This window comes from Schistocerca gregaria, chromosome 4 (assembly GCF_023897955.1).
Source record: "Schistocerca gregaria isolate iqSchGreg1 chromosome 4, iqSchGreg1.2, whole genome shotgun sequence".
NCBI lineage: Eukaryota > Metazoa > Arthropoda > Insecta > Orthoptera > Acrididae > Schistocerca > Schistocerca gregaria.
The window spans coordinates 94,064,124-94,091,885 of record NC_064923.1 but is presented as its reverse complement, the minus strand read 5'-3'; the positions used below and the strand labels follow the sequence as shown (position 1 = coordinate 94,091,885).

Sequence of the window (27,762 nt, the reverse complement as noted above, 5' to 3'; positions counted from 1 at the left end):
CACTTTTTTCCTCCTTTTTCATCACCCTCTCCTTTCCTTCCTCCACACCCCCACCCCTCTATCTGCTCCTTACATGCTCTACCCTCTAAACCTCTTTCATTGTGTTGTGCAGCCACTGAGTCTTTTGGTGAAAGACCTGCCTCACACTACCCTGCTACCCCCTTCTTCTACACAGGCAAGTGCTTTTAATAGTCAATATCTAACAATAAGTCTTACCACTACCGCCAGATTGTACACATGGGTGTCTGTGTCTGTGTGTGTGTGTGTGTGTGTGTGTGTGTGTGTGTGTGTGAATTTTTGCATTCTTACTAGAAAAAGAGCAAGAGTTTGAAAGCTAGTGTTAACAGTTTCCTATTATGTGTTTGTGCACACCTCACACCAGTCCTGTATAGGTAAGTCGTTGCCTTATTTTATATATTTAAAACAAAATACATTTATAGTTTAACATTTTGTACTATTTATCCTATGCGTGTTTTTATATAGTTGATGTGCACAATATTTAAAGTCAGTTGCTTTTTTTCCTCTAGTTTCTCCTTTGTCAGTCAATGATATGATAATGTTTAAAGAGAAAAATATTTTATTTATACAAATTAGAAGCTATCCAGTGAAAAACAATATTGATTCCATTAACAGAAGTAATATTTACAATGTCGATACTTACATAAAGTGTACATGGTGAATGTACAAGGACTGTAAAATAGTAAAATGCAAACTTCATTTGTCGTCTTCCTTTTATATCATCTCTTGTTCATAGAGCTCAATCTGAGCAGATGTGTGTTACCGAGTATCGAGAATGGTGCAAGAAGTATCAACCACTGCAGAGATATTGCACAGCAACATGGTACCATTAGGCAATAATGAGATGGTAGAAAGAAGCCTTGCCTACATCGTTTTGAGGTGCCACCACTGTGCCTCAGTCCTGAAATAGCATGAGGTTGGATCCTACCTACTTCCAGGAAGTTCATGTCAAAGTAATGTAATTGTGCTGCATATTCACCGTGACATAGCCCATGTCAAACATCGGGGAGTGAAGAGACTTCCACTTCCTGTGAATAATACCTACACGCCAACGCTATCAGAACTGTGTCAACAAGCGTCTACCAAATTATGTTTCTTGGTGACTGTAGTGAAGTCATAGTACAGCCATTCTGAACTTGTATCAATTTGCCACTCATTAATCATGGTTCTTTAGTGTGTTCCAAACATCAAGTCCAAATGTGCAGTTTGTTCTAATTAACCGTATTATTACTAGCCACCTCAGCGTCCCAGGTGTGTGTGTGTGTGTGTGTGTGTGTGTGTAAAATCACATGAGGCTGATCAGTTTCTGTTTCTGAACAATGATGGCCGTCAACCTGCTCACTGGCATGATACAACAGAAAATGACTACGGGCTCCACATTGAATTTCATCATTTACAGAACATTAAACTAAAGTCACACCTTTTGAGAAACATATTCCTCAATCATCTTATTGTTGAGACAGGAGTGCAAAGGTTAATCTGACACTCAAGGAGGGGCACGTTTGTATGAAAATTTCCATTACTGGATATAATTAAATCTTGTGTCTCATTGTTTCATGTACGATATTCAGCGCTGGAGAAATAAACCATCTTAGCGTAAGGAAAACCACTAAAAGGATATATTATATTGAGAAAATAAAATAGCAATATTCAACGAAGGAACGGTATTCTACGGTAAAAGAGGTAGCAACACATCACACAAGAACTAAAGGTAAGGGATACACTTGTTTGCATATCGTGCTCCATGATTTTTCATTTTTCACCAATACCTAATTGAGCAATTCACAGCCTGAATTAAATCATTACAAGTTTTTCTGTGGAAAAAATTAAAATTTTTAAATTTCATTGTATTAAAGATCATGATTAAGCCTTTAGCCAGCACACGAACCCGATGGACTGTAGATACTTTTCTTCTGTTTTAAAATGTAGTGTTCATCTTGTTTGGCTGAACACAGGAATAATTTGCTGTGCACAGTTTTTGCATTTATTACCTGTGTTATGATGAAAACTGGAAAAACAGCACCAATTGAACACATGCATTACATAAACTTTGAGTCTGATGTTGAAGGCAGCGGCAATGCTGATCAGTCAACAGAGGAACAAATCTTGTTATTCTGAATGAGAATTAAATAAAATATGCAACCATGTAAGGAAGCTCCCGAAACTACTGACAGTGGGGATCCTTTTGCATATTTACTTATAAACAAAGCAGCAACGACAAATACACATTATCAGGAATGAGCCACATAAATTTTTGCTCAGATAAACTCTACTCTTGCAGATCGCAATCAAGAGTTTGCTTATACAAATACATGATACCCCGACAATGTGTGACAAGGGACTAGCCATGTAAATTTCTAATCAAATACATGATATTCTGCTGATAGTGGCAAACAATTTGCCATGCAAATAAATATCATGCTCACTGAGTGGGATAAAGAATTAGGAAAGTGGATAAACTCTGGTTTATTTAGTATCTCAACTGAAATTTCTAAGTTAAAGCAAACTTGTGAGGGTACATCTAAAGTGATAAAGAACTTAGCCAGTGATGCACAGAAATTTCAGACACCTCAAGCTATGATAGAAAATACTACACTGCAGCTGCCTCCAATGGAAGAAACAATAGACCTTGAACCCAAAAAAGTGCTATGAGAGTACCTAAATGCACAAGGTCAAAAAGTTTGCAATGACTTTTCAAAATGGTTACAAAAAAAGGTAAACAGGTTAATAAAAGATTAAATACATGGTGGGAAGATACTATACACTGAGCTAGAGTTAAAACTCAACGTATCTAGGATTACAGGTAAAACAATACGGAATGAACTGGAAGATATAACGTGTGTGCTACATCAAAACATTCCTGAGTGGTGCAACAGCGTGTCCACTCAAGTTGCACCCCAAGGTCACAGCACAAAAGGCACCGCCATACGATGATGGACTCACTGCAGACCTGCTGGGACAATCTTGTTGCATCTAAAGATCTCTGGATATCTTAAAGACTAAAATGCTGATTATCTGCAAGAAACTAATCATGATGTCAGCCAATAACCTGGAGTACTTCCTCTCAATCCTGGATCTGAATGATCTGATCCATGAAGATTTTAAATGTGCTAACAGCAATGGCAGCATGCAACCTGTAAGTGCCGCCGCACATGCCAACTATCATGGGTGTGGCAACAGACATTCTGGCAATGGCGCACCAATGCAACCTGGGTTGACAGATCAAAACAATCATGGAAACATGATAAGCTTGGAACCTTTTTGCAAGCAGCCAAGGAACAACAACAGATTTAACCCGGAGTATCACACAATTGCAAAGGACCCCACCAAAACTGGTAGCACTTGAATTTCGGCAACTAGAGACTTCCGCATAATGGGAATTCACTACCGCCTTGAAATTCTAACCCTGATAACAGACACATGACCAATGCAGGACCTCAACTGAACTGGCCCCAAACTCACAATGCTAATTCTGGCAACTAGCAAGTGACAAATATGGGACCTCCATCAAACTCCACCTGAAAATAATGTGGTTCACATTGTTGAGATGACAGGTGAACTTCCCACAACAATGAATGAAGCATCAAACTGAATACACCTTCAATGTACTCCCTGATGACAGTTGTGGGACAGATAAGGGAATCACTTCCACTAAGCAGCTCTGTATATTAAGATATAATGATGATATGGATACTAAACAAGAGCTCTGTGATGACTCATTGTGTAGGAAACCTGCCAAAAAGAACTTCTCCAGAGCGTGGTTAATGGCACTGTGGATGGAATTCCGTCCGCCATTATACTTGACACAAGTGTTAGTATGAACATTATTGCAGGTAATTTTCTTAAAAGGATTACCAACACTATGAAAGTGTGCACCGTACTGATGCAAAATTGTTTAGTCTCTGGTGTTACTGGTGCCAGATGACAGAGGTTGGAAAATCAAGTGCAGATTAATGTAGAATTTGACAACGCAGCCATTAGTTGTACATTTCTCATGGTGAAGGGGCTTTGTGTCAGTTACTTATTGGGAACACAATTCCTGTGCATAAGGAGCACAAAAATCGACTTTCCATGTAGCCCGTGACATTTGAAAGTTGACGGTAAAGAGGTTGTTTTAAATTTAAGTGAAACTAGGGCATGTCATGATAGATCCTGTTAGGGAGATAAAGTAAAAATTATATGATCTTGGATGATGTGCATCCATGATCACTCTGACTATAATAATACCATACCTATTTTGTTAAATGAAGATGATGCAATGTACAATGCTGGCCACATATACAAGGAAGTTGAAGATCTGAATGTTTGTCACAGCAAAAGAGACTTGAGTTAGCAAACTTACTCGCGTTTGTATGGGACCCATACCAAACAGGCCCTGCAGGGGATATTGAACATAAGCAGAGAAGGGCAGTGAGAATACTCACAGATCCGTTTGAAAGAACTGAACTGGCAGACTCTTGAACATAAACAGAAACTATCCTGAGAAAGTTTATTAATGGAGTTTCAAGAACCATCTCTAAATGAGTACTCTAGCAATATAACACAACTCCCTACATATCACTGCCATAGGGACAATGAGGATAAGATTACGTTAATTACAGCACACACAGAGAAATTTAAACAATCATTTTTTTCGTGATCCAAATGCAAATGTAACAGGAAAAAGCCCTGATAACCACTATGTAACGGACTGTCTCACAAGACTGATAGGGCATGCTTTCATCTGCAGAACTGGAAGAAATCCTGTACACCTGAAGATGTGATCTGATCTGAAATCACGAAACCAGCTGGATTCCTGTAAAAGTTACTATATAGCTGAAAACAGTTTATTTCAGAAACGTATCCAAAAATCAGTACAGTGGGGCATACCCTCTGCCATATACTTCACAGTGGTTTGAACAGTATAGATGTATACGTAGATGTGATATGCCAAAGCTTTCTTCAGTAAACTTTGCATTATTAAGAAGTATCAATACGAAATGGAAATGGTTCCCCACGAAACATGTTGGTATGCAATGTAGTCCTTTTGATGGAGTGGAAGAAGAGATGGAATCAGAGAGATCTAAAGAAATAAATATGATAGAGGTCCTGTACATAGTACATTACGTCTTATTTGTAAATACTTGTCTTTTGTCCTATTATTTTCTTTGTATATTTCATTATCTGTGTATATTTTGTACAAGTTTGCTGTTTGTTTTGACATTTGCAAACTTGAACATTGTTCACTGCAAGTTAACAAGCACTGGGTTTCCACAAGGCCCCTCTCTACTGTACATAATAGAGAGTATTAGTAGAAGTGTAAAACCAACGCTAATTTAAATAGTTCACAATTGGCTAGAGAGAATCCTGATTTACTTGGTACATTCAGAATTTGGACATCTGACCTAAGAATGGACAATTTATTTAACATGAACAGAGGACTTGTAAGTATTTTGTTTACATGCTAGATGGGAAGAGAGATTTTTTTCTAAGCTTCCGTGGAAACTAGTTTTCCTATATGAGCAATGCTAGTGGCAAAACCAAAAGTCAATTTCGTGTATTGCAGTGATGTGACCAGTAGTGAATATGTCGAGATGAAAATCACTGCCTTAGTGACACACCATGAGGTCATGTATATGCACATATAAATTGGTTATATGTCTAATGTATATTGATTTGACTGTGGGACTATGATAAACAGAATCCTGCTTGTCAGTACAGTATGTAACGCAGAAAGAATAAGGAAGCATTAGTTTTAAGCTTAGCAGAAACTGGAAAGAAGTATTTGTAACACATTATTACAAAGAAAGTATGTCTTGTAGTCTTTAACTCAAATAAACAATTAAATTTTGTCAGCATTTGTACAGTAAAGTTCTCAATATTACAGTATATAAGTGGCACAATGTCATAGTACACGATGTAAGATGTGTTATGAATTGTTCAATGGTTGTTTCATCCTAACCTTGAATTCTTGTTATCTTTTGTGATCATGGTGGATTTGCTGCTTTGGTTTGCTGGTTATATCTGACTCGTTCTTAGCCATGTGATGGTCCATCACGTACAAGATTGAAACAATGTTATCCCATATTCCCAAGTATTGATGTTCAAAACTCTCTTAAAATGGGAGGCAGTGTATTCTGTGTAATAAAAATAACTATTGTAAATATTCCTCGACTCCAGTACTCTTTTAAAGTTTTATGGTCTGTGGGACTACCAAAAAAGACTTTGAACTAGTTCCTATGTGAAGTTATTAAAGCAGAACACATGTGGGTATGTGGTGTGCTTTCGGTTGAGTTTGATGTGATAAAGTAAGAAGCAGAATATCAACAATATAAGGAAATAATAGATGTTAAGATGACATATTAAGTTGTAGACAGACACAACAAAAAGACACATACACAGTACTTTCAGACAAAGCCTTCATAAGACACACCCCCCCCCCCCCCCCCACACACACACACACACACACGCACACACACACACGCACACACACACACAAAAATGAGAGAGAGAGAGAGAGAGGGAGAGAGAGAGAGAGAGAGAGAGAGAGAAGCAAGTACACCTCACACACACATGACCACCCCCTATGGCAGGTCAGACCGGAGAGGGTAGTCGTGTGCACGAGGTGTGCTTGTTGGTGTAGATGAATGTATGTATGTATGTTTTCTTTCCTGACAAAGGTTTTTTGTTATGGCTGTCACCAACTTATATCTTCCAACCTGGAGTTTCCATTGTTTGAAAGTAGTATGTGGAATGCTCATGCGAGCAAAGGTGCTATGTGATGCACACAGACAGACATCCGATAAACATTTGAAAGAGCACAGTGCCTGTGTACTCACCTCTGACGAACTAGCAGAGACGTGAAACTGAGTGACACTCTTCATCTTCTGTGTATCCACCAGTTGGCAATAAAACACTTGCACTCACAAGAACACGTGATACTGGCACTTGCCACAGTTTGAGACTGAGCTTTTGCTTAAATGGTGGGTATCAATAATGCCACCGCACAAGACTACTCCCACCAGGCATCTTGCACTCTAAGCTGTGTGTAAATGCATCATCTACAGATTACACGCAGTTAGACCACAGTGACATCTGTTGCTTGCCAACACTCAAGACTCATGGAGTACTCGGCACTAATATGACTCACCCTTTAATAAACTGACAAGGACAGTTAAGTTCATAAATATGTGATGTGTTTACTCATTAAACATGCTTACTAACTTACAGGTAGTAAAAAGCAAGAGTGCCCAGTAGATCAGGATCATGTTGAAGTATGTATACGTGAATTAAAATTTCTTTGCCAAATAAATGTACTTAATCAACTTTATGACAGGGAAGCATAGCATGTTTAGCCTTAATATAGCTCTGATCCTGCCCATTAAATAGTTTCAAGCTTTCCTTGTTGAGATGACTGAAGAATGATACTCCATCTTATGGTATCACTTATGAATACCATCTCATGGGTGACTCAAAGTTGGCAATGGTAATCCAAGTTTCCGTCAGTTGCCGACAGCTGTCTGGTGGAATCGGGTGGACCCCACGGTGCACACTCGCCATACCACGCCTTCAGCAGGCCTGAACTTTGAACACTCTCTGCTGTCGCAATATAGGATGGCTGGTGGTAGTCACACAGCCCACTCACACTTGGGAGCCTCTTTGCTACTTAATGCTACACAGACGCCACCTAGTTGTAGCTCTGACACCATCGTACACGTTTTAGTTCATAGAAACTCATCCTTGTTGACACTGAGAGCTGTACTCTATTTATTGCTACATTATTTGTAATGAGTCTTTGTGCACTTGGAGAAATACAAGTTAAGTAAATCTTCTGTTTACTCTGATAATTTGCTTGTTAATAATTTCTGCTCCTGTCCAGCTTTCCTACAATGACAGTTGCTGCACCACTCTGCAGCCCACCTCTTCTTACAAAGTCGTACACAACTCATTCAACCTGAGGAGCACTCATCATCTGTCCTACACAACGATGGGGGTTCCTGACTTTGCACCCACATTTCAACTGTCAATGAAGACATCAGCCTAATGTTGCCTGGCAACCTCAGATGACAACTTCAGTCACATGCTGCCAGACGATACTGCAGCCTCCGTTCAAACCACAACTCTGTCAAGTCCTTATTCTATACAAAACTTTTTCTCAGCTGCAAGACTTTAAAACCAAAAATTGTATAGAATACAAACAAAAAGAAATGTAGTGACTTTACCAACCCAGTTGAGTTTGCAATAAAAGAACAATTTTGGGCACTTTATGTATAGAGAAATCATTTATGTAAATGATAGAATATACCAAAAAATCTGTAAACTAGATGAAAACTTTAGACATCACTGTATCTCTTGAACATGTTATAGAATGTCTAAATCAGAAAGAATGCAATAACTACACAAAATGAATGGTAATATCCCTCGCTCAGATACTTTTTTTTTTTTTTTTTCGTGGCTTTTTTTCCATGAGTTGTGGGGAGGGAGATGACTTAACAAAGTAAATGAGCCATGAAAACAGAACAGATTTTGTCAAACATTGTACCAAGTGTACTGATATGAAATGAGTGTTAAGATACAAATGTGTCGATAGGGAACAAACTACATCATATATTTTCATTGTGTTAACAATGTCAAATTTTGTACCAGAACATGATGATCTGTGGAAATCATTAATTTTTTGTTTCCATTTGAAAAAAAAAAGTGCTGCAGAGTCGCATCGAATGCTTGTCGAGGCATATGGTGATCATGCTCTATCAGAAGCAACATGCAAAAGATGGTTTCAACGGTTCAGAAATAATGATTTTGATGTAAGAAATGAAGAACGTGGAAGACCAGCAAAAAAGTTCAAAGATGCCGAATTGCAAGCAATATTGGATGAAGATGATACTTTGAGTCAGAAGCAAATGGCAGGAATGCAAAATGTTGCACAACAAACAATTTCTGACTGTTTGAAAGCTATGGGAAATGTCCAAAAGTGTGGAAAATGAGTGCCACATGAATTGAATGAAAGACAGATGGAAAACCGAAAAACCATTTGTCAAATTTGGCTTCGAAGACATGAAAGAAAATCAATTTTGGATTGAATTGTTACTGGTGATGAAAAATGGATTTATTTTAAGAATCCTAAATGGGAAAAATCATGGGTTAATTCGGAACAACTATCAACATCGACTGCAAAACCAGATCAATTTGACAAGAAGACAATGCTCTATGTTTGGTGGGATCAGAAAGGAGTGATGTATCATGAGCTTCTAAAACCCAGTGAAACTGTGAATACTAATCGTTACACACAACAAATGATCAATCTGAACTATGCATTGATCGAAAAAAGAGCAGAATGGGCCAGAAGACATGGCAAAGTAATTTTTTTACATGACAATGTACCTGCACACAAAGCAAAACTGGTTCAGGATACAATCAAAACACTTGGCTGGGAGCTGCTACCCCACCCGCCGCATTCACCAGAAGTGGCCCCTTCCGACTACCATTTGTTTTCATCAATGGGACATGCATTGGCTGAGGAACACTTCAATTCCTATGAAGAAGTTGAAAATTTGGAGTCTGATTGGTTTGCTTCAAAAGACGAACGTATCTATTGGCGTGGTGTCCACAAATTGCCAGAAAGGTGGTCAAAATGTATAAAAAGCAATGGCCAGCAATTTGAATAAAATGTTTTTACTTTTCAATTCAAAATTAGTGTTTTATTTTCACCAAAAAAAAATGCTCATTTCATACCGGTACACCCGGTAAAGGAAAACTGGTTTTGTTACCGCTAACTTACTTCTCACCTGAGTGCTTTTTGTTTCAATGTAATTGTTCACTAGAAATTAATCTCAATATGTTGTGTTGAAAGACAACTACCCCCTATTGCAGTGGAACGCTTGCAGTGCATACTGTCAACACAATAGCTCCTAGTATTTAAGGGGGTGGTGAAATCTTGCCTATTATCTTTTGTTTTCCCGTATGTTTTTAGGAGCTCAAACTGAGCAGCTGCAAGTTTGGTAATTGTCATATATTAGGTCAATAAATGTTATTTAAATTGATCTACTGTATTATTTTCATCACTCATTCAAACCATTACCTTGTCTCCTAATCATTTATTCCATTGATGTCATGATTTTTATGTTTCAGCAAAAAACAGGCTAGGATGGGGGGGGATCATTCAGACATGAACAATCGAACACTGTTGGTGTTTTTTCATTAATTGCTTTCCTATTAAGGACCAGAATCCCCTGAGATATTTGAATCAATCATTTTATACTTTATGGAATACAGTACAGAAAAAAATCACTCAATCTGATCAGTTTCTGTTTCTGAACAATGATGCCCATCAAGCTATGCAATGGCCTGATATAACAGAAAATGGTTGAATAAATACAAGGATGGGCTGCACTAGGACTCTGAATAGCAAATATTGTGGAAACTTCAATATGGGGTACTGCAACATGCAGTTTATGAACACAATTACTGCGCTCAATGTGGAATGCCCCCATGTGCCGTGACTGTTATGTTATGGGACTGAATATCATCATTTACAGAACACTAAATGAAAGTCATACATTTGAGAAAGATTTTCTATAATCAACTCATTGCTGAGATGGTAGTGCAGTGCCACAAGTGCCACATAATTATTGATTATTGCCAGTTGTATGTACGTTTAATAACCTGTTAAATGAAACAATATTAATACTAATCCATGGCTGATCATTGTTACAAGGGATAATGTTAATCGTTGTATAAAAAGTTTCAGCCTGTGTATATTCGTGCTCACAACACTCTAAAAGTGGAATGAGATTTTCACTCTGCAGAGGAGTGTGCGCTGATATGAAACTTCCTGGCAGATTAAAACTGTGTGCTGGACCGAGACTTGAACTTGGGACCTTTGTCTTTTTGCAGCAGAAGTAAAGCTGTGAGGACGGGGCATGAGTCGTGCTTGGGTAGCTCAGGTGGTAGAGCACTTGTACACGAAAGACATAGGTCCCAAGTTCGAGTCTCGGTCCGGCACACAGTTTTATATCTGCCAGGAAGTTTCACTCTAAAAGTGGTTGGGCAATTCACGTGAAAATTTGACAACACTGAATGCAAATACTGGAGTGATTTTATATACATTTCTCTAAATATATACAATACATAAAGAAATATTTCAAACACTGGAAAATCCAGGGTGGAATGTAACAATATTATGAACACAGCAAAGTTGCTACTCACCATATAGCAGAGATGCTAAGTCGCAGATAGGCGCAACAAAAAGACTGTCACAAAATAATATTTCGGCTAACAAGGCCTCTGTCAAAAATGGACAACAAACAAACTCATGGAAACACAACTCACACACACATGATCACGGTCTCTGACAGCTGAAGCCAGACTACGAGCAGCAGCAGCAGCAGTGCATTATGGGAGAGGCAACCAGGTGGGATAAGGAAGTGGATGGGATAGGGTGGGGAGGGGGACGGATAGCAGGATAGGAATGGGATATGGTAAAGTGCTGCTGCTGGACTGCATGCAAGAACGAGGTGGGGAGAGAGTAGTGAGCTAGGTGTAATTGGAAGGTTAGACAGAGGGCAGGGGAAGAGAGGGAGCAGGATAACAGAAAAGGAGAGAAGTAAAAAGACTGGGTGTGTTGGTGGAATAGAGGGCTGTGTAGTGCTGGAGTTAGAACAGGGAAGAGTGGAACAGGGAAGAGGCTAGGTGGGTGAGGACAATGACTAATGAAGATTGAGGCCAGGAGGGTCATACATTGCAGGGAGTACTGTGAGGGTGGGAACTTCCCCTGCAGTACACCCTACATTTCAGTAACCCTCTTGGCCTCAACTTTGATTAGTCATTGTCCTCACACATCTAACTCCTTCCCTGTTCCCATTGCAGCACTACACAGCCCTCTATTCCACCAATGCACACAGTCTTTTTCTTCTCTCATTTTCCCCTACCCTCCCCCCCCCCCCCTCTTTACCCCCGCCCTCCTTCTAGACTTCAGACTGCACTTAGCTGCCCTCTCCTCTCTCCACCTTGTTTCTGCGTGCTGTCCAGCAGCACTTTACCGTGCCCCACCCCTATCCTGTTATCCATTCCCCTCCCCACACCAGCCACCTCCTTACTCCCACCTGGTTGCCTCTCCCATAATGCACTGCTGCTGCTGCTCGTAGGCTGGCTTCAGCTGTCAGAAACCGTCATCATGTGTGTGTGAGTTGTGTTGCATGAGGGTGTCTGTTGTCCATTTTTGACAGAGGGTTTGTAAGCTGACAGCTTATTTTGTGACAGTCTTTTTGTTGTGCCAATCTGCGACTTAGCATCTCAGCTATAGGGTGAGTAGCAACTTTGCTTTTCATAATATTGATAAATAAATATGTAAATTCCATATTTTTACAGCACACTCTAATGAATATTCAGATTGCCATATGTAACGATCATACAAATAGACGGTATGCTAGACACACACACACACACACACACACACACACACACACACACACACACACACACATATACATGCAGGTATAAAAATCATTCCAAAGAACATGGATTCTGTATTTTTTTAAACAACAATGTATTGTACAAGTTTTCTGTTAAAACCGACTGTGACAAAAAGAATACTCTGCTGTATAAATGTGTGGTTTTGTTTCCTTTGTTGCAGCCAGTTTTAGCTGCAATATTGGGGAATCTAAACCATAAGGCAAATTGTTTCTCCCATATATATTGTTTCTCGTTTTACATATATATACACAAAATGTGTTGTATTGTTTTCATCCTCACAGACAAATTTCACAGAAAAAAAATGAAAGTTGTATTTCTGGCTTATTGGTTTGCGATTACAATCGTACCACAGAATCCGAATTTACATTAGCAGTAACCAAGACTCAAGATCAGAGAGGGGGAGGGGAGAGGAGATGCAAAATGGGATGGGAGGAGGTGATCGAAAGATAGAGCGGGAAGTATGAAAAACTGAACAAAGAGACGGGAAGTAAGAGAGGGACAGAGAAGGAGATTAAGACGTATGTCCAATTCCCATATATTTTAGAGATGTGCACTTTCTCTTTTCTTTCTTTCCCATTTAATCAGACTGAACCACAGAAATGCATGGCCAGGTACAGTTAGTAAACATTTATAAATGTGAAAATCTAACATCATGAGGTTGTATGTACTCAATTTAAATGTCAAAATCTTTATCAACAGGTCAATGGATGATGAAATCAGCCATATCAAATAGTAGTTCTGCTGTAACTTCCAAGCACCATTTTAAGGGGGCATTACCACCAACCGGCAATAATCAAAATGAAAGGCCATCGCCACACTATGACCGAGAACAGTGTTGAAAACACAGTAGTGGAACACACTGCTGTGAACAACATGTTCAATTTCAATGGCTACTTCACAATCCGTGCCATCTGGATCCTCCCTCCAACACCAGCTCCTCTGAATTCTGTATGTGGGAACTGCCTTTGCAACACATCCTTCGATTCCATAATCCTCATGGCCTGAATCTCCGCTATCCCATACTCATTCTCATCCCTGCCCTTATGACCACCATTTTACTCATCCTGCATGTGTACCCTCCTCTGCACAGTCTACCTGTTTCTCTTTCACATTCCCAATGGCCATGTCACTGTGCACTACACACTAGTCCCTCTGCTTGTGCCACGAGATTCGCCATCCTGTGTGCCCACTGCCTGTCCCCATGCCTCAACCCCACCTCCCCCACCATAACTTTTTTGCACATGAACCATTCCACTTGACACCCTAGGTAAGCTGTGGTGCCGGCACAATATAGAAATGCAGGTGTATGTGCATTATGTTAGCTCTGAAAAAGAATTTATATGAAAGCTCATAACCCATTCATTCTTATGGGGCAAATGAGAACTCAACAGCATAACTGAATAGTGAGATGTTCCCTTCATTCTTTCCATTATTTGTGTTCCATCAAGGGCTTGACATTGGAATAAAACAGTTCAAACCAAAGGATGGTTTGAACACCATAATCCTCTTATCACAAATGTTCCTGTCCTGTAGAATTAGTTTACCCTTACCTTCCTTTGTCCTTTGGACTGACTTACCCAGCCAGTTGCAACTCAACTCACATCACATTATATTCCACCAACATACTGCAATCCAATACACTCACTTCTGATTTTTCGTAAAGTTTCTTGTGGAAATTTCCACAGGTGACACTTCCTGAACATCCTGCAGTTTAATAACAGTAAATTTGTTTTTCTCCATCAAAGAAAGAGTACATACAAGCAAATGTCTCACTAAGCCAGAGTTATCTGAAGCATTCGTTTTTCTGATTTCAAAGGCAGTTTCCTCACCACTAAAAACAAAGAGGATGACTCCCCTGCGAAAAAAGTATCTGAAATCTGTTCTTCCACAGTCTATTTTAAAATGACATTCCTAAGATTTCTCTAATTGTTTCCTTTCTGTCTTTCTCATTGTCCATATCTCAAATCCATACAGAACAGTGCTACAAACACAGCTTTTCAGTAATATTCTTCTGGTCTCAAGGGTTATCGATTTGGGTGTTAGCAATTCTTCTTTCCACCAGAAAATCCTTTTGTCTTATGCAGGCCTTCCTATTTTGCATATATATATTTAATTTATTCTATTTTAGAGAGATAAAAATTGTAATAACGTCAAATCTCTTGTACAAGTTTACATTTAACCACCCAAAATGACCCCCTGTTGGGCAATCAATCACATTAGTTATCTTTGTGTTCAAACAGATATAACAGCACTCAACTAGCACACATTACATTTTGTTAAGCACCTAATTCAACTGCTGCTCTTTTTTTCCTAACGTTGCTATGTCATCATTGAACTGTTTCATGCTGATTTTCTCTCTCTGACAAATTACTCCTGCACTGAGCTACCTGTTTCCTTCTCTCAGCACCTCTTCAGTGCAAAAATTAAGAATCAATGATGACAATGAGAAACCCTTTCATAATTTTTGCCTCTTTTTATCATTCCATCAGTGCTCAATTACTTAAGATATACCGAAATATGACAGGAGAGGTGTTGTCTGTAATATGAATCCTTGTTGCTTTCACTTATTTGAAGACAATGGGTAAAAAAATACAAATTATGTTGAAAACTTTTACGCACACCACAATGAGATATTAAACAGACATAAGCAGTTCCGGATTTTTGAACTTACGGATGTTCACTGGAAAAACTGTCAAATAAAAATGATCTAAAGCTACGCAAAAAAATACCAGAAAATAAATCAGTATGGTAAACAAAAGCTAAATCTACACAAGAAATCCAAGAAAACAAATTAATATAAACTGCATTAACGGCACTAATTACCATATGCCAAAACACATACAGGAGTAAAAAACAAGGTTAAGAATTCCCCCTCCCTACACACACACACACACACACACACACACACACACACACACACACACACACAGTGAGGGAGAGAGAGGGGAGGGAGGGAGGGGGAGAGAGGGGAGAGTGAGAATTATTTACAGATACATATGCATACGCATTACATTAAGTAGAGTACAGACCTGTTCGTTTGAAATCAGCACAGAGTTTCAAGCGTTTCCTTATGCTGCTTTCTGAATGTGATGGAAAAGCCTTTTTTATGTCATCCATTTTAATCCTACGAGGAACGTGTTCACTCTTCCAGAATAATCTATAAATGAAAACCTGCACAGAACAGAAATAATTTGATGAAGTGATGCAATATTTTTGTAAGATCAAAAAGTTTTAATTTCAGCAGCAGTTTTTTAAGATTGAGGACACTGACCTGTAAAAAGTCACGAACAAAATTGTTTGCTCTCTTTGAATTTGGTCCAGGAACTTCATAAAGTGGGCATTCTTGGCCAGCTACAAACACTGCATCGATTTCTCGTATATAATACTGTTGCCTGAAAATGAGTAAGAGGGTGGGTGAACATTTCCCAGTTATCATAATCCTTTAATTTAATTACACAAAACAGTCCAGTACATTTCACAGACAAGTGCACAATCAGAATTAACAATGTGTACAATACATTTGCCTTCCTTAGACTAAACAAATTTATATTTCTTACAATGAAAGGATGGTCAAATACTTCAAAATCACTGCGGGTTGTACAAACTGCAGAAATGGACGATTTAGGGAAACCATAAAAGCAAAGCTGCTATAAACTTACAGGTTAGTTTTAACACCACAGTGCTTTACTAAATACAGTTTTAATAGAAGTGGCATTGCGTTGCCTTCTGCAACATTTGAACCAACTTACCCAGCCAATTACGGGAGGGAGGAGATACGGTTTAGTATGGCTTCTGAGCCACAGCACTACTCAGCTTTTTTCATATTACCAGCTCTTTGCTGGAGGTGGAAGTTATAATTATAAGTGACAGTTGGAAATCCTGGAACTGACAGGGAATTTAATGTGAGACGAAAAAAAACCTTAAACTTGGTGCCCAAGTAGGAACCTAAATCTACTCCTTCCATAAACATGAGTCCAATGTCTTAACCACTGCACTGTCTCTCTTGGTGGAGTCATTAATGCATTGCACTTATATTCAAGCAATGCAAGGGAGGAAGTGGTGTAAGATATAACACAGAACACACTTTGGTACAAATGTGAACAAGTAACAACAACTTATCGATGACGAGCTCAGGCTTGCACATTAGAAGCAGAAATCTGGCTGAATCACATGTGCACTGAGGAACTGTTTCAAGTGTCAAATCTGTTGCACAAAGATGTGCTGAATAAACTTTAGTGCATAATGCTAAATACAGGACTGCTGTCAACAGAGCAGCCAGCTGTTAGCAGTCACAGCACTTCTCTCACTGTGTGGAGTATAGCATTTCATCAATGTTGGTGGGCTGCTTTTCCACCTTTCCTTTCCTTGGATGTCAAGTTTTTTAACTCACCTTTACTTCCCGATATGGTCTCCTTTGAGGGATATACAATTGGTTCAGCTATTCTCCAGCTTTTTTATTCCACTAGAAAAACAGATTCTGTAAAAGTCTGCAAAATATTCATTGACTGCAACTACAGCTTCCTCATTTGATGAAATTTTCTCCCAGGAAGACAAAGTTTTAATACAGCGGATGAGGAAACAATTCATGCACTTTCGTCACTGTTGTTGCTGATGTGTATGATTGTGCATTATGCTGGGGAATGAGCACCTTTTGTGTACAAACCTTGGTTGTTTTTCAGCAAATGCAAGTTTCAAACAATCCAACAATGAAGCATAAGAGGGTCCAGTTATGAGTCTGCCTTTTTCCAGAAATCTATGAGGACTATTATTTGGGAATCCAGTGACCATCGCCTTACCAGTTGACAAAGTGGTCTTCGTCTTGTTCGGTGCACTTTCACTAGCCTTGCCCATTGCTTTGAGATCTGTTTTGACTCTAGTGTGTAACGATGGACCTATGTTTCATCAACAGTCACAAATCACGGAAAAAGGCTTGCGGATTGTACATCGCCAGACACTGTGTGAAATGTTGTGTCGGATGTGCTTTTGGTCTACTGCAAGCAATCGCTGCACCCACCTTGCACACAGCTTCTTCAAATCAATTCTCTGTGCAAGATATTCTGCACTCGTTCAGTTGAGATGCCTAGTGTATCAGTAACTTCACCAATTTTTATTTGGCAGTCTTGCATTATCATCTCATGGATTTTGTCAATAGTTTCCTTTGTGGTGACCTTGACTGGACGTCCAGCATGCACTTTGTCTTTGGTGCTTGTCTGATCATGTTTTAATTCATTAATCCAAGAGTAAATGGTCTTTGATGATGGTGCAATGTCTGTGTGAACTTCATCCAATTCTGTTTTGATTAGCGTGGCTGTCCAACCCTTCAAATGAAAATGTTCAATAACAGCACAAGACTCAGTTTTCTCCATTTTCAATGGCAGTCATCACAGTGACCAACTCAGATGGGTGTCAATAATGAACTGTACGCTGCACATTTTTTGAAATTCTTTATGTGATCCTTATCAACCCTGAAGGTGCAACAAAAATGTTCCATTCTTCCATGGAAATTTAGCAGACTTATGAAACCATCCTCTTAAGAATCACAAGATATTTTACCACTTCTATCTACCGAACGCGCGCACACACACACACACACACACACACACACACACACACAGTACTATTGCTTGTCCCACTTGGTGTTGTTGGACTGTATGTATTTCAGTGTCAGAGCTGCTACAGGAATAAGTACTACTGTCTTTTGTAGAATGTACTACCATAGCAATCAAAGTAAATCTCTCAGTTTTAAAACAAGTAAAATAAATCTGCATTTAGTCAATAGAGCCACATTAATGCTCATTCTGGTAAGCCCAGTTACAACAATAACTCCTGTTTGGACAATGTTTCTATCCATTTAATCCCGAAATTACCTTCAGCTTTATACCACCTCTGCTAACCACAAGAAATTACACAAGTGTAAGAAACTGGAGATTTTTTAAATAGAACTCATCCTTCTGGGAAGTGCTCCCCACATTTTTATGTTGACATCATTCCCCACTGTATATACGAAACATGAGACAAACAATCTGAACAGTGTACTGTAACAGCCTCAAAACCGTTATTGTGGTGTTTCTTCACTCTTTCCAGCACAGCACAGCAAAAAACAGCAGCTGTCTCTGGAATTTGTCCTGACAGCCACATGGAAAGAAATAGAACAGCATCAACAGAGCTTGCAGATACAATTACCAATATCCACAATGGCAGCACTTTCTTCAAGCAAAAAGTTCACATGATATATTATCACTGAAGTCTGTCCTCTGGGACTGAAGTTTAGTTGTCAGAACAGCTTGTAACACGAAGCACCTCCTGGTCCACATTTTCCATCGTCTTTTTACCGTTATATGTTTGGATTCTCTTGGGATAGAGTGCTCATAATGATGGCAACAATTTTGGCTGTGCTGTATGGACTTTTGGTTAAAGCCATTGGTACAGTTATGCATTGTTGACTTTGGTGCAACACTGATGGTAGTGGCTGACTATATTTATGACTTACTTACTGTCTGTGGTAGTATGGTAATAGACATATGTGGGTATTCTTTAAATACAAGTTATACACATGTTTAAAAAAATTACCTTGAAGTACTAGAGAAAGGATGTTCGTATTCACAAGACACGTCCATTAGTATGTTCTGCAAAAATGATTAGAACTTCAGTCACCTTGGTTCAGCAGGTCTCCTGTTGCCATGTAGGCACAGCGTCAACCATGGGCCCTGACAATTTGTTCCATGCATGATGGCATCGACATGTACTAGGCACAAATGGTGTCCTGTGGTCTAGCCATCCATGCTGCAGTCACCTGGTTCCAAAGTTCATCTGTGTGGTTCACACAGTGACACAGCACTGCACCCATTGTTTCACCATACCCCACACATTTTCGATTGGCAACAAATCAGGTGGTCTGGATGGCCAGAGCAAAAGGCTGGCACCCTGTGACGTCTTGGAGACACGTGTTTTGTAACAACATGTGGTTGTGTATTGTCTTGCTGACAAATGGCATCTGGGGTGCTGTGCAGAAAGGGTATGGTTACAGGTAGCAGGATGTTATTCACATACGTCACACTGGTGACAGTGCCCTGGACATGCTCCATCTGTGATTTATGGTTGTACCCAATAGCAACCCACATCATAAGGCAATGAGTTGGCACTTGTGTCTTGTGCGAATGCAGTCACCGCGTAGCCACTCGCCCTGTCCACGGCGAACCTAAATGCGGCCATTATTTTCAAACAAACAGAACCTCAATTCATCCAAAAACACTACCTGATGCCATTCCTGTCCCCAGTGATATCGTTCCATACACCTTTGCCATCTAGCATGTTTCTGCACGTTTGACAAAGGTAGGTGGAGAAGTGGATGACAGGCACATAACCTACACCATAACAAATGACGACAGTCTGTCACCCCAAATAGTGTATGGTGTGTTACAGTGTTCCACTGTTGCACCAGAGCTGAGGAAGATGTAGATCTGCCCAATGTCACTCAGATCAGAAGTAAGTCTTCTCAGGCTGTGGTCTGGGTAGTGTGACCTGACCCATCTCATGATGTTTTATGGCCTTCTGTAAACCATTCTGCACACATTTGTTGCACTGCTAAACACTTTAACCCACAATTACTCAGAAAGGAAGATTGAAGTTTACATTGTGTCAATCATAAGTAATCAGAGATGGAGCATAGGCCTCAATGAGCAGTAATACATTTTGTGAAAATTCAAAAAACATAAATTAGGATGGCTGGAAGAGGCTGGGATTCGATTTCTCCCACAAGCAAGTCAGAGTATTGACAGTACTTTCATGCATGGTGATTAAGGCATATTGATGAGGATTTTAGGCAAAGTTCTTCAACTATAGTTTCATCTACACTGCACGACATGTTAGAGCATATGAAGGCATTAAATTCCCCACCATAAACTGCTTCAAAATGAATATTATGGAAATTTTATTGTTAGCAATAGCAACACTGTTTATTCACATGAGTGCAAGCAGCAGTAGTAGCATCACAATGTTGTTCAAAAATTGTGAGAGACCAACACATTGCAATGAAATGGGTATTGGACATTATTATTTTTTTTTCTAATTTGAATTTTTGTTGACATTTAGATTTCAAACACGGGCTGATAAAGAAAAAGCGTGTTAAAAATTACAAAGAAACAAAAAGCATTTTCTATTATCTTAGAAAAAATATACGAAAGAAATTTTAAATCTTGACAAGATTATTAGTTTGTAATGATACTGTTCATTTAAGCTCTGCTCTCATCTTTATTATTTGGGAGAATGATGTGCTACTTTTGCCATGTCCTTAGTCACACATATAACATTGTGACCACAGAAAATGTCAACTTATCCATCACACTAGAGTAACAGACAACAAAAATCCTACCCATAAAAAATCAGACATTATATTACTGATAAAAAAACACAAACATAATCATTCTATCTCTGTAAACTTATAGTACACAAGGGTAGTTGTCATCCTGTCAGCATTTATGTTTACATTGTCTTATAAGTTATGAAACATGGGTAAAGAAGACAGCAAGAGGTACAGACGTAATGTTTCTTCTCTTACGAAACTGGCAAACTTCCTAACACCAATTCATTCAATTGAATATTAGTTTTTCCAGTGCAGATGAAGCTTACTGACTTAGAATAGCTTATTTTTATCTCTGTTGTTGTTCTGGTCTTCAGTCCTGAGACTGGTTTGATGCAGCTCTCCATGCTACTCTATCCTGTGCAAGCTTCTTCATCTCCCAGTACCTACTGCAACCTAAGTCCTTCTGAATCTGCTTAGTCTATTCATCTCTTGGTCTCCCACTACGATTTTTACCCCACACGCTGTCCTCCAATGCTAAATTTGTGATTCCTTGATGCCTCAAAACATGTCCTACCAACCGACCCTTCTTCTAGTCAAGAGGTGCCACAAACTCCTCGTCTCCCCAATCCTATTCAATACCTCCACATTAGTTACGTGATCTACCCACTTTATCTTCAGCATTCTTCTGTAGCACCACATTTCGAAAGCTTCTATCCTCTTCTTATCCAAACTAGTTATCGTCCATGTTTCACTTTCATACATGGCTACACTCCTTACAAATACTTCCAGAAACGACTTCCTGACACTTAAATCTATACTCGATGTTAACAAATTTCTCTTCTTCAGAAACGCTTTCCTTGCCATTGCCAGTCTAAATTTTATATCCCCTCTACTTCGACCATCATCAGTTATTTTACTCCCTAAATAGCAAAACTCCTTTACTACTTTAAGTATCTCATTTCCTAATCTAATTCCCTCAGCATCACCCGACTTAATTCGACTACATTCCATTATACTCGCTTTGCTTTTGTCGATGTTCATCTTATATCCTCCTTTCAAGATACTGTCCATTCCGTTCAACTGCTCTTCCAAGTCCTTTGCTGTCTCTGATAGAATTACAATGTCATCGGCGAACCTCAATCTTCTCCATGAATTTTAATACCTATTCCGAATTTTTCTTTTGTTTCCTTCACTGCTTGCTCAATATACAGATTGAATAACATCGGGGAGACGCTACAACCCTGTCTCACTCCTTTCCCAACCACTGCGTCCCTTTCATGTCCCTCCACTCTTATAACTGCCATCTGGTTTCTGTACAAATTGTAAATGGCCTTACGCTCTCTGTATTTTACCCCTGCCACCTTCAGAATTTGAAAGAGAGTATTCCATTTAACATTGTCAAAAGTCTACAAATGCTAGAAATGTAGGTTTGCCTTTTCTTAATCTTTCTTCTAAGATAAGTCGTAAGGTTAGTATTGCCTCACGTGTATTGCCAACATTTCTACGGGATCCAAACTGATCTTCCCCAAGGTCGGCTTCTACCAGTTTTTCCATTCGTCTGTATAGAATTTGCATTATATTTTGCAACTGTGACTTATTAAACTGATAGTTCGGTAATTTTCACATCTGTCAACACCTGCTTTCTTTGGAATTTGAATTCTTATATTCTTCTTGAAGTCTGAGGGTATTTCGCCTGTCTTATACATCTTGCTCACTAGATGGTAGAGTTTTGTCATGACTGGCTCTCCCAAGGCCGTCAGTAGTTCTAATGGAATGTTGTCTACTCCCGGGGCCTTGTTTCGACTCAGGTCTTTCAGTGCTCTGTCAAACTCTTCACGCAGTATCATATCTCCCATTTCATCTTCATCTACATCCTCTTCCATTTCTATAATATTGTCCTCAAGTACATCGCCTTTGTATAAACCCTCTATATACTCCTTCCACCTTTCTGCCTTCCCTTCTTTGCTCAGAACTGGGTTTCCATCTAAGCTCTTGGTATTCATACAAGTAGTTCTCTTCTCTCCAAAGGTCTCTTTAATTTTCCTGTAGGCAGTATCTATCATAACCCTCGCGAGATAAGCCTCTACATCCTTACATTTGTCCTCTAGCCCTGCTTAGCCATTTTGCACCTCCTGTCCACTTCTTGTTTGTATTCCTTTATGCCTGCTTCATTTACTGCATTTTTGTATTTTCTCCTTTCACCAATTAAATAAATATTTCTTCTGTTACCCAAGGATTTCTATTAGCCCTCGTCTTTTTACCTACTTGATCCTCTGCTGCCTTCACTACTTCATCCCTCAAAGCTACCCACTCTTCTTCTACTGTATCTCTTTCCCCCATTCTTGTCAATTGTTCCCTTATGCTCTCCCTGAAGCTCTGTACAACCTCTGGTTCTGTCAGTGTATCCAAGTCTCATCTCCTTAAATTCCCCAACTTTTTGCAGTTTCTTCAGTTTTAATCCTCAGTTCATATCCAACAGATTGTGGTTGAGTCCACATCTGCCCCTGGAAATGTCTTACAATTTAAAACCTGGTTCCTAAATCTCTGTCCTACCATTATATAACCTATCTGATACCTTTTAGTATCTCCAAGATTCTTCCATGTATACAATCTTCTTTTATGATTCTTGAACCAAGTGTTAGCTATGATTAAGTTATGCTCTGCTCAAAATTCTACCAGACGGCTTCCTCTTTCATTTCTTCCCCCCAATCCATATTCACCTACTATGTTTCCTTCTCTCCCTTTTCCTACTGATGAATTCCAGTCACCCATGACTATTAAATTTTCGTCTCTCTTCACTACTTCAATAATTTCTTTTATCTCATCATAGACTTCATCAATTTCTTCATCATCTGCAGTTCTAGTCAGCATATAAACTCGTACTACTGTAGTAGGCATGGGCTTTGTGTGTATCTTGGCCACAATAATGCGTTCACTATGCTGTTTGTAGTAGCTAACCCACACCCCTATTTTTTTATTCATTATTAAACCTACTATTGCATTACCCCTATTTGATTTTGTATTTATAACCCTGTATTCACCTGACCAGATGTCTTGTTCCTCCTGCCACCGAACTTCACTAATTCCCACTATATCTAACTTTAACCTACCCATTTCCCTTTTTAAATTTTCTAACCTACCTGCCCAATTCAGGGATCTGACATTCCACGCTCCGATCCGTAGAATGCCAGTCTTCTTTCTCCTGATAACGACATCCTCTTGAGTAGTCCCCGCTCGGAGATCCAAATGGGGGACTATTTTACCTCCGGAATATTTTACCCAAGAGGACGCCATCATCATTTAATCATACAGTAAAGCTGCATGCAACACGCGATCTAGTGTGCTGTAGTTTCCCCTTGCTTTCAGCCGTTCGCAGTACCAGCACAGCAAGGCCGTTTTGGTTATTGTAACAAGGCCAGATCAGTCAATCATCCAGACTGTTGCCCCTGCAACTACTGAAAAGGCTCCTGCCCCTCTTCAGGAACCACATGTTTGTCTGGCCTCTTAACCGATACCCCTCCGTTGTGGTTGCACCTACGGTACAGCCATCTGTATCGCTGAAGCACACAAGCCTCCCCACCAACGGCAAGGTCCATGGTTAATTGGGGGGATTTTTATCTCTAATATAAGGTAAACATACATTGCCACTCACCGTACAAAAGACAGGTTAAGTTGCCGACAAACATACCAAAAAGACACTTACATGTTAGCTTTCGGCCAAAGCACCCATAAGTAAAGGAAACACATAACTCATGTGCACATGACAGTCATTTCCGGCAGATCGAACTGGAATGAATTGGTCTCTCTCTCTCTCTCTCTCTCTCTCTCTCTCTCTCTCTCTCTCTCTCTCTCTCTATCCCCCCCCCCTTCTCTGCTCTGTGTGTGTGTGTGTGTGTGTGTGTGTGTGTGTGTGTGTGTGTGTGTGTGTGTGTGTGTTCACCTATTTAAAGAGAAGAAGTGACTGCAAAATAGGAAAGATGGAAAGGGTAGACCAGTAAGGAAATCTTCCGCAATCATAAAACGTTACATCACATGTTCATACCTGGTTCGTATCACTAAGAAATCAGTCTCAGGCACTTTATGTTCATAGATTGGAGCCCGATACATGTTGTTTTCAACAGCCTGCAAGGACTGTCCAGGTGGTAACTGTCCTAAAAATGGTGATGTGTGGGCATATGCAATTTCACCATACCGATATTCTTGCGGCCCTTGATCTTTCCCAGCCTTTCGCTTGTAGTAGTTCTTCACTTTTGAGCACATTCCCACCTATTTGTCAACAAATAAAAGGAATTGTAAGCCTATTGTAAAGGGGAACAAACATACATCTTATTTCTACTGTAATTACAGTTGGGCCATTACACATACTAAAAAACGATAATCAGAACTAACAGCAACAAATTAGACATACCTGATTGATGAGTGGAGGATGTTCTTCACAAAACTCAATAAGAACAAGATCACCATCACGACCAGTGAGATCCTCTGGAGTTCTCATGAAAAACACATCACCCCCACCAGATGCAGCCCTTTCTTGTTCTCTTTGCTGAAATAAAGAAATATCACCATAAAATTACTGTTATTTCATGAAGGACACTAAAACGTGTGTGGGGGGGGGGGGGGGGGGGGGACGCACCTGCTGGGTGGTGGCATTCTGTGTTACTTCTAATTACCTCACTTCAGACAAATATGACTGACAACTGCATCTTGCATAACTAAGCAATTCATGTTTTACCATTTTAAACATGAATTAAACAAGAGTGAAAGCCTTAAGAATTTATGATGCAGTTTTTGAGAACCTCCTCTTCCCCACCCTACAGTTCTTCATTTGCTTTTTGGAATTTTAAAGAGAGAGAATTTTAGTCAAAGATGAAGAAAGGCAGTAACGTAGAAAAACAGTCCCAGAAAGCCAATGAGAGTCTTTCAAGGACATCAGAGTGACAATACAAATACGGTGTGGAGAGCTCTGCCAGAATTGAAATAATTTCAGAGTAAAGAAAACAACTCGCCAAACAGTGGAAGCATCCAGTCCTTAGCAAGTGTACACAAAAGAATGAAACTTTCCTAGCTTCTGGACAAATCCTTTTTCAAGACAGAATACACACAAGTTGGCAGGAAGACAGGGTAAGGAGGGGTGTCATCTGTGGTTGATCTGGGAAGAAGAGCTTGAAGAGAGGTAGCAGTGGGCAAGACAGGAATACGAGATGAAGAAGCAGCACGGGGGACTGGAACTGGTGCATGTTGACAACAAAGTGTGGGAGTGTATTGAGATGAGGTGGCATAACAGAGGAAGGGGAGACTGTTCTTAAGAGGGTATGGCGGCAAGGAATCAGCAGAGGTGAAGTAGCAGTATAGGCTCGAAAAAGTATTCATCCTTAAGCTAGAAAAGTTTTGTTCTTTTATGTATGCTTGCCAAAGACTCGATGCTTCCGCTATTCAGTAAGCTGTTTCCTTTCCTCCTAGATTATTTTCAAAACATTAACATAGACTGCTTTGCTGTCTTTGCACAAAACACTGCACAGTTATCTTTGAGTAGGGAACTTTCATCTTCATAGGTGGTACATCACTCTCTGACAGATGAGTAAAAGAGTGCTTGTGTGAAGTTGGCTCAAAATTACTTCAGAACTGACAGTTCAGCAGGAGCACCTGGAAGAACAGAGCACAGGTGCCTTGCCCCATTCAGTATGCAGATATAATTTTCCATTTCATTCAACTCGCCCAGACAGACATGGCATTAATGTGTTCCAGGACAGATACATTATACTTTCATTTCAGTTTGGTTTACAGCAACAAATTACTAAGAAATTATACAGATAATTTACAAAAGTGCATTTTCTTATGATGTTACCAAATTTTCAACTTGTGGGAAATATTTTTGTTTTTAATTTAGGTGAACACATTATGCACACAAAATATTTAAAAAAACATTACATTTTCATCTATTCCAAACCAGAACTCTCTCATGGTTTCCTATCATGAGATAATTTCAGTCAAGTCTGGCACACTATGGTCCAATTGTGCATCAATACTAATTGGTCACCCACACCATTTTGTTATGACAGAAGTATCTATAGGTTTATAATGAACCTGTTATTAAGTTTTGTTACCTGCATTCCTATTTCTAACACAACAAAAAATAAGATTTATGTATGCTTATTGAGGTGAGAAAACATATCTTATATAGGCCAACTGCTATTGGGAGAAAGAATAAAAGTTCCACTAAAAATAATGTCCAAGTATTGCAGCAAGGTCAATGTAAACAGGAACATTTATTTTATGTGATGTAGACTGAATTCCCGAGATGAACTAGGTTTGGAGATTGTTGCTGACAAAGCTTTATTGTTAAAATGTTAAAACTTAAGAAAATATTTTGTTATGTAGCCCAGCAACATACCACTACAAACTTTGCACTTCAAACACACAACTGTATTCCTCTCGTCCATATGATTGGTGATAGAAATATCACTATTTAGTGAAGCAACTGTCTTCTCCACTGAATGTTTCAAAACAGCTTGATACTGTCATGCTCTTTCTATGACGTTCTATGTTTATTTGACACCTTTCTTTTGGTCTTCTGGGTTTATGTTCCTAACAGTTTCTTTTGCAAGGGCTTCAACTGCAAAAAATGTAAGTTCCACACAATGCAACTTTTAAATTGGACCCCTATTAACTCTCCTGGGGTGAAATGGCAATGGTAAGATGGTAGCCTAATGACTGTATGTCCATATGTTTTTGTGAACTCATCAATTGTGTACATGGAAAACTGTGGCGCTTGCCTACCTGTTAACTCGTCAATTTTGTGGCGAATTTCATTTCTTATTGGGCTACTGACTCTTTTCCACTCAGTCTTTGTGCTTCTGATGTTTTATTTGTCTGTAGTGTTTCCTTTTCTTTGATTTTGTTTAGCTTGAGCAGATGCTGTTTCAGTTTTCTTGTGTTGTTTGGTGGCTGATGTATGTGGTTTCTCTGAGAGAGACTACAAGCTCCATCTT

The 27,762-nt window shown here is 39.4% G+C and overlaps 1 protein-coding gene across 1 annotated transcript in view; it reads right to left on the bottom strand.

The window, feature by feature from the left end:
• LOC126266823 (transcription initiation factor TFIID subunit 1-like) overlaps nt 1-27,762 on the bottom strand; it is a 223,120-nt gene that overhangs the window by 102,551 nt on the left and 92,807 nt on the right. The window contains exons 9-12 of the mRNA XM_049971374.1: nt 25,182-25,316; nt 24,816-25,039; nt 15,743-15,863; nt 15,501-15,642 (exon numbers count right to left, since the gene is read on the bottom strand). Coding sequence (XP_049827331.1) covers nt 15,501-15,642; nt 15,743-15,863; nt 24,816-25,039; nt 25,182-25,316 — 622 coding nt within the window. The remainder of the gene's footprint in view (nt 1-15,500; nt 15,643-15,742; nt 15,864-24,815; nt 25,040-25,181; nt 25,317-27,762) is intronic.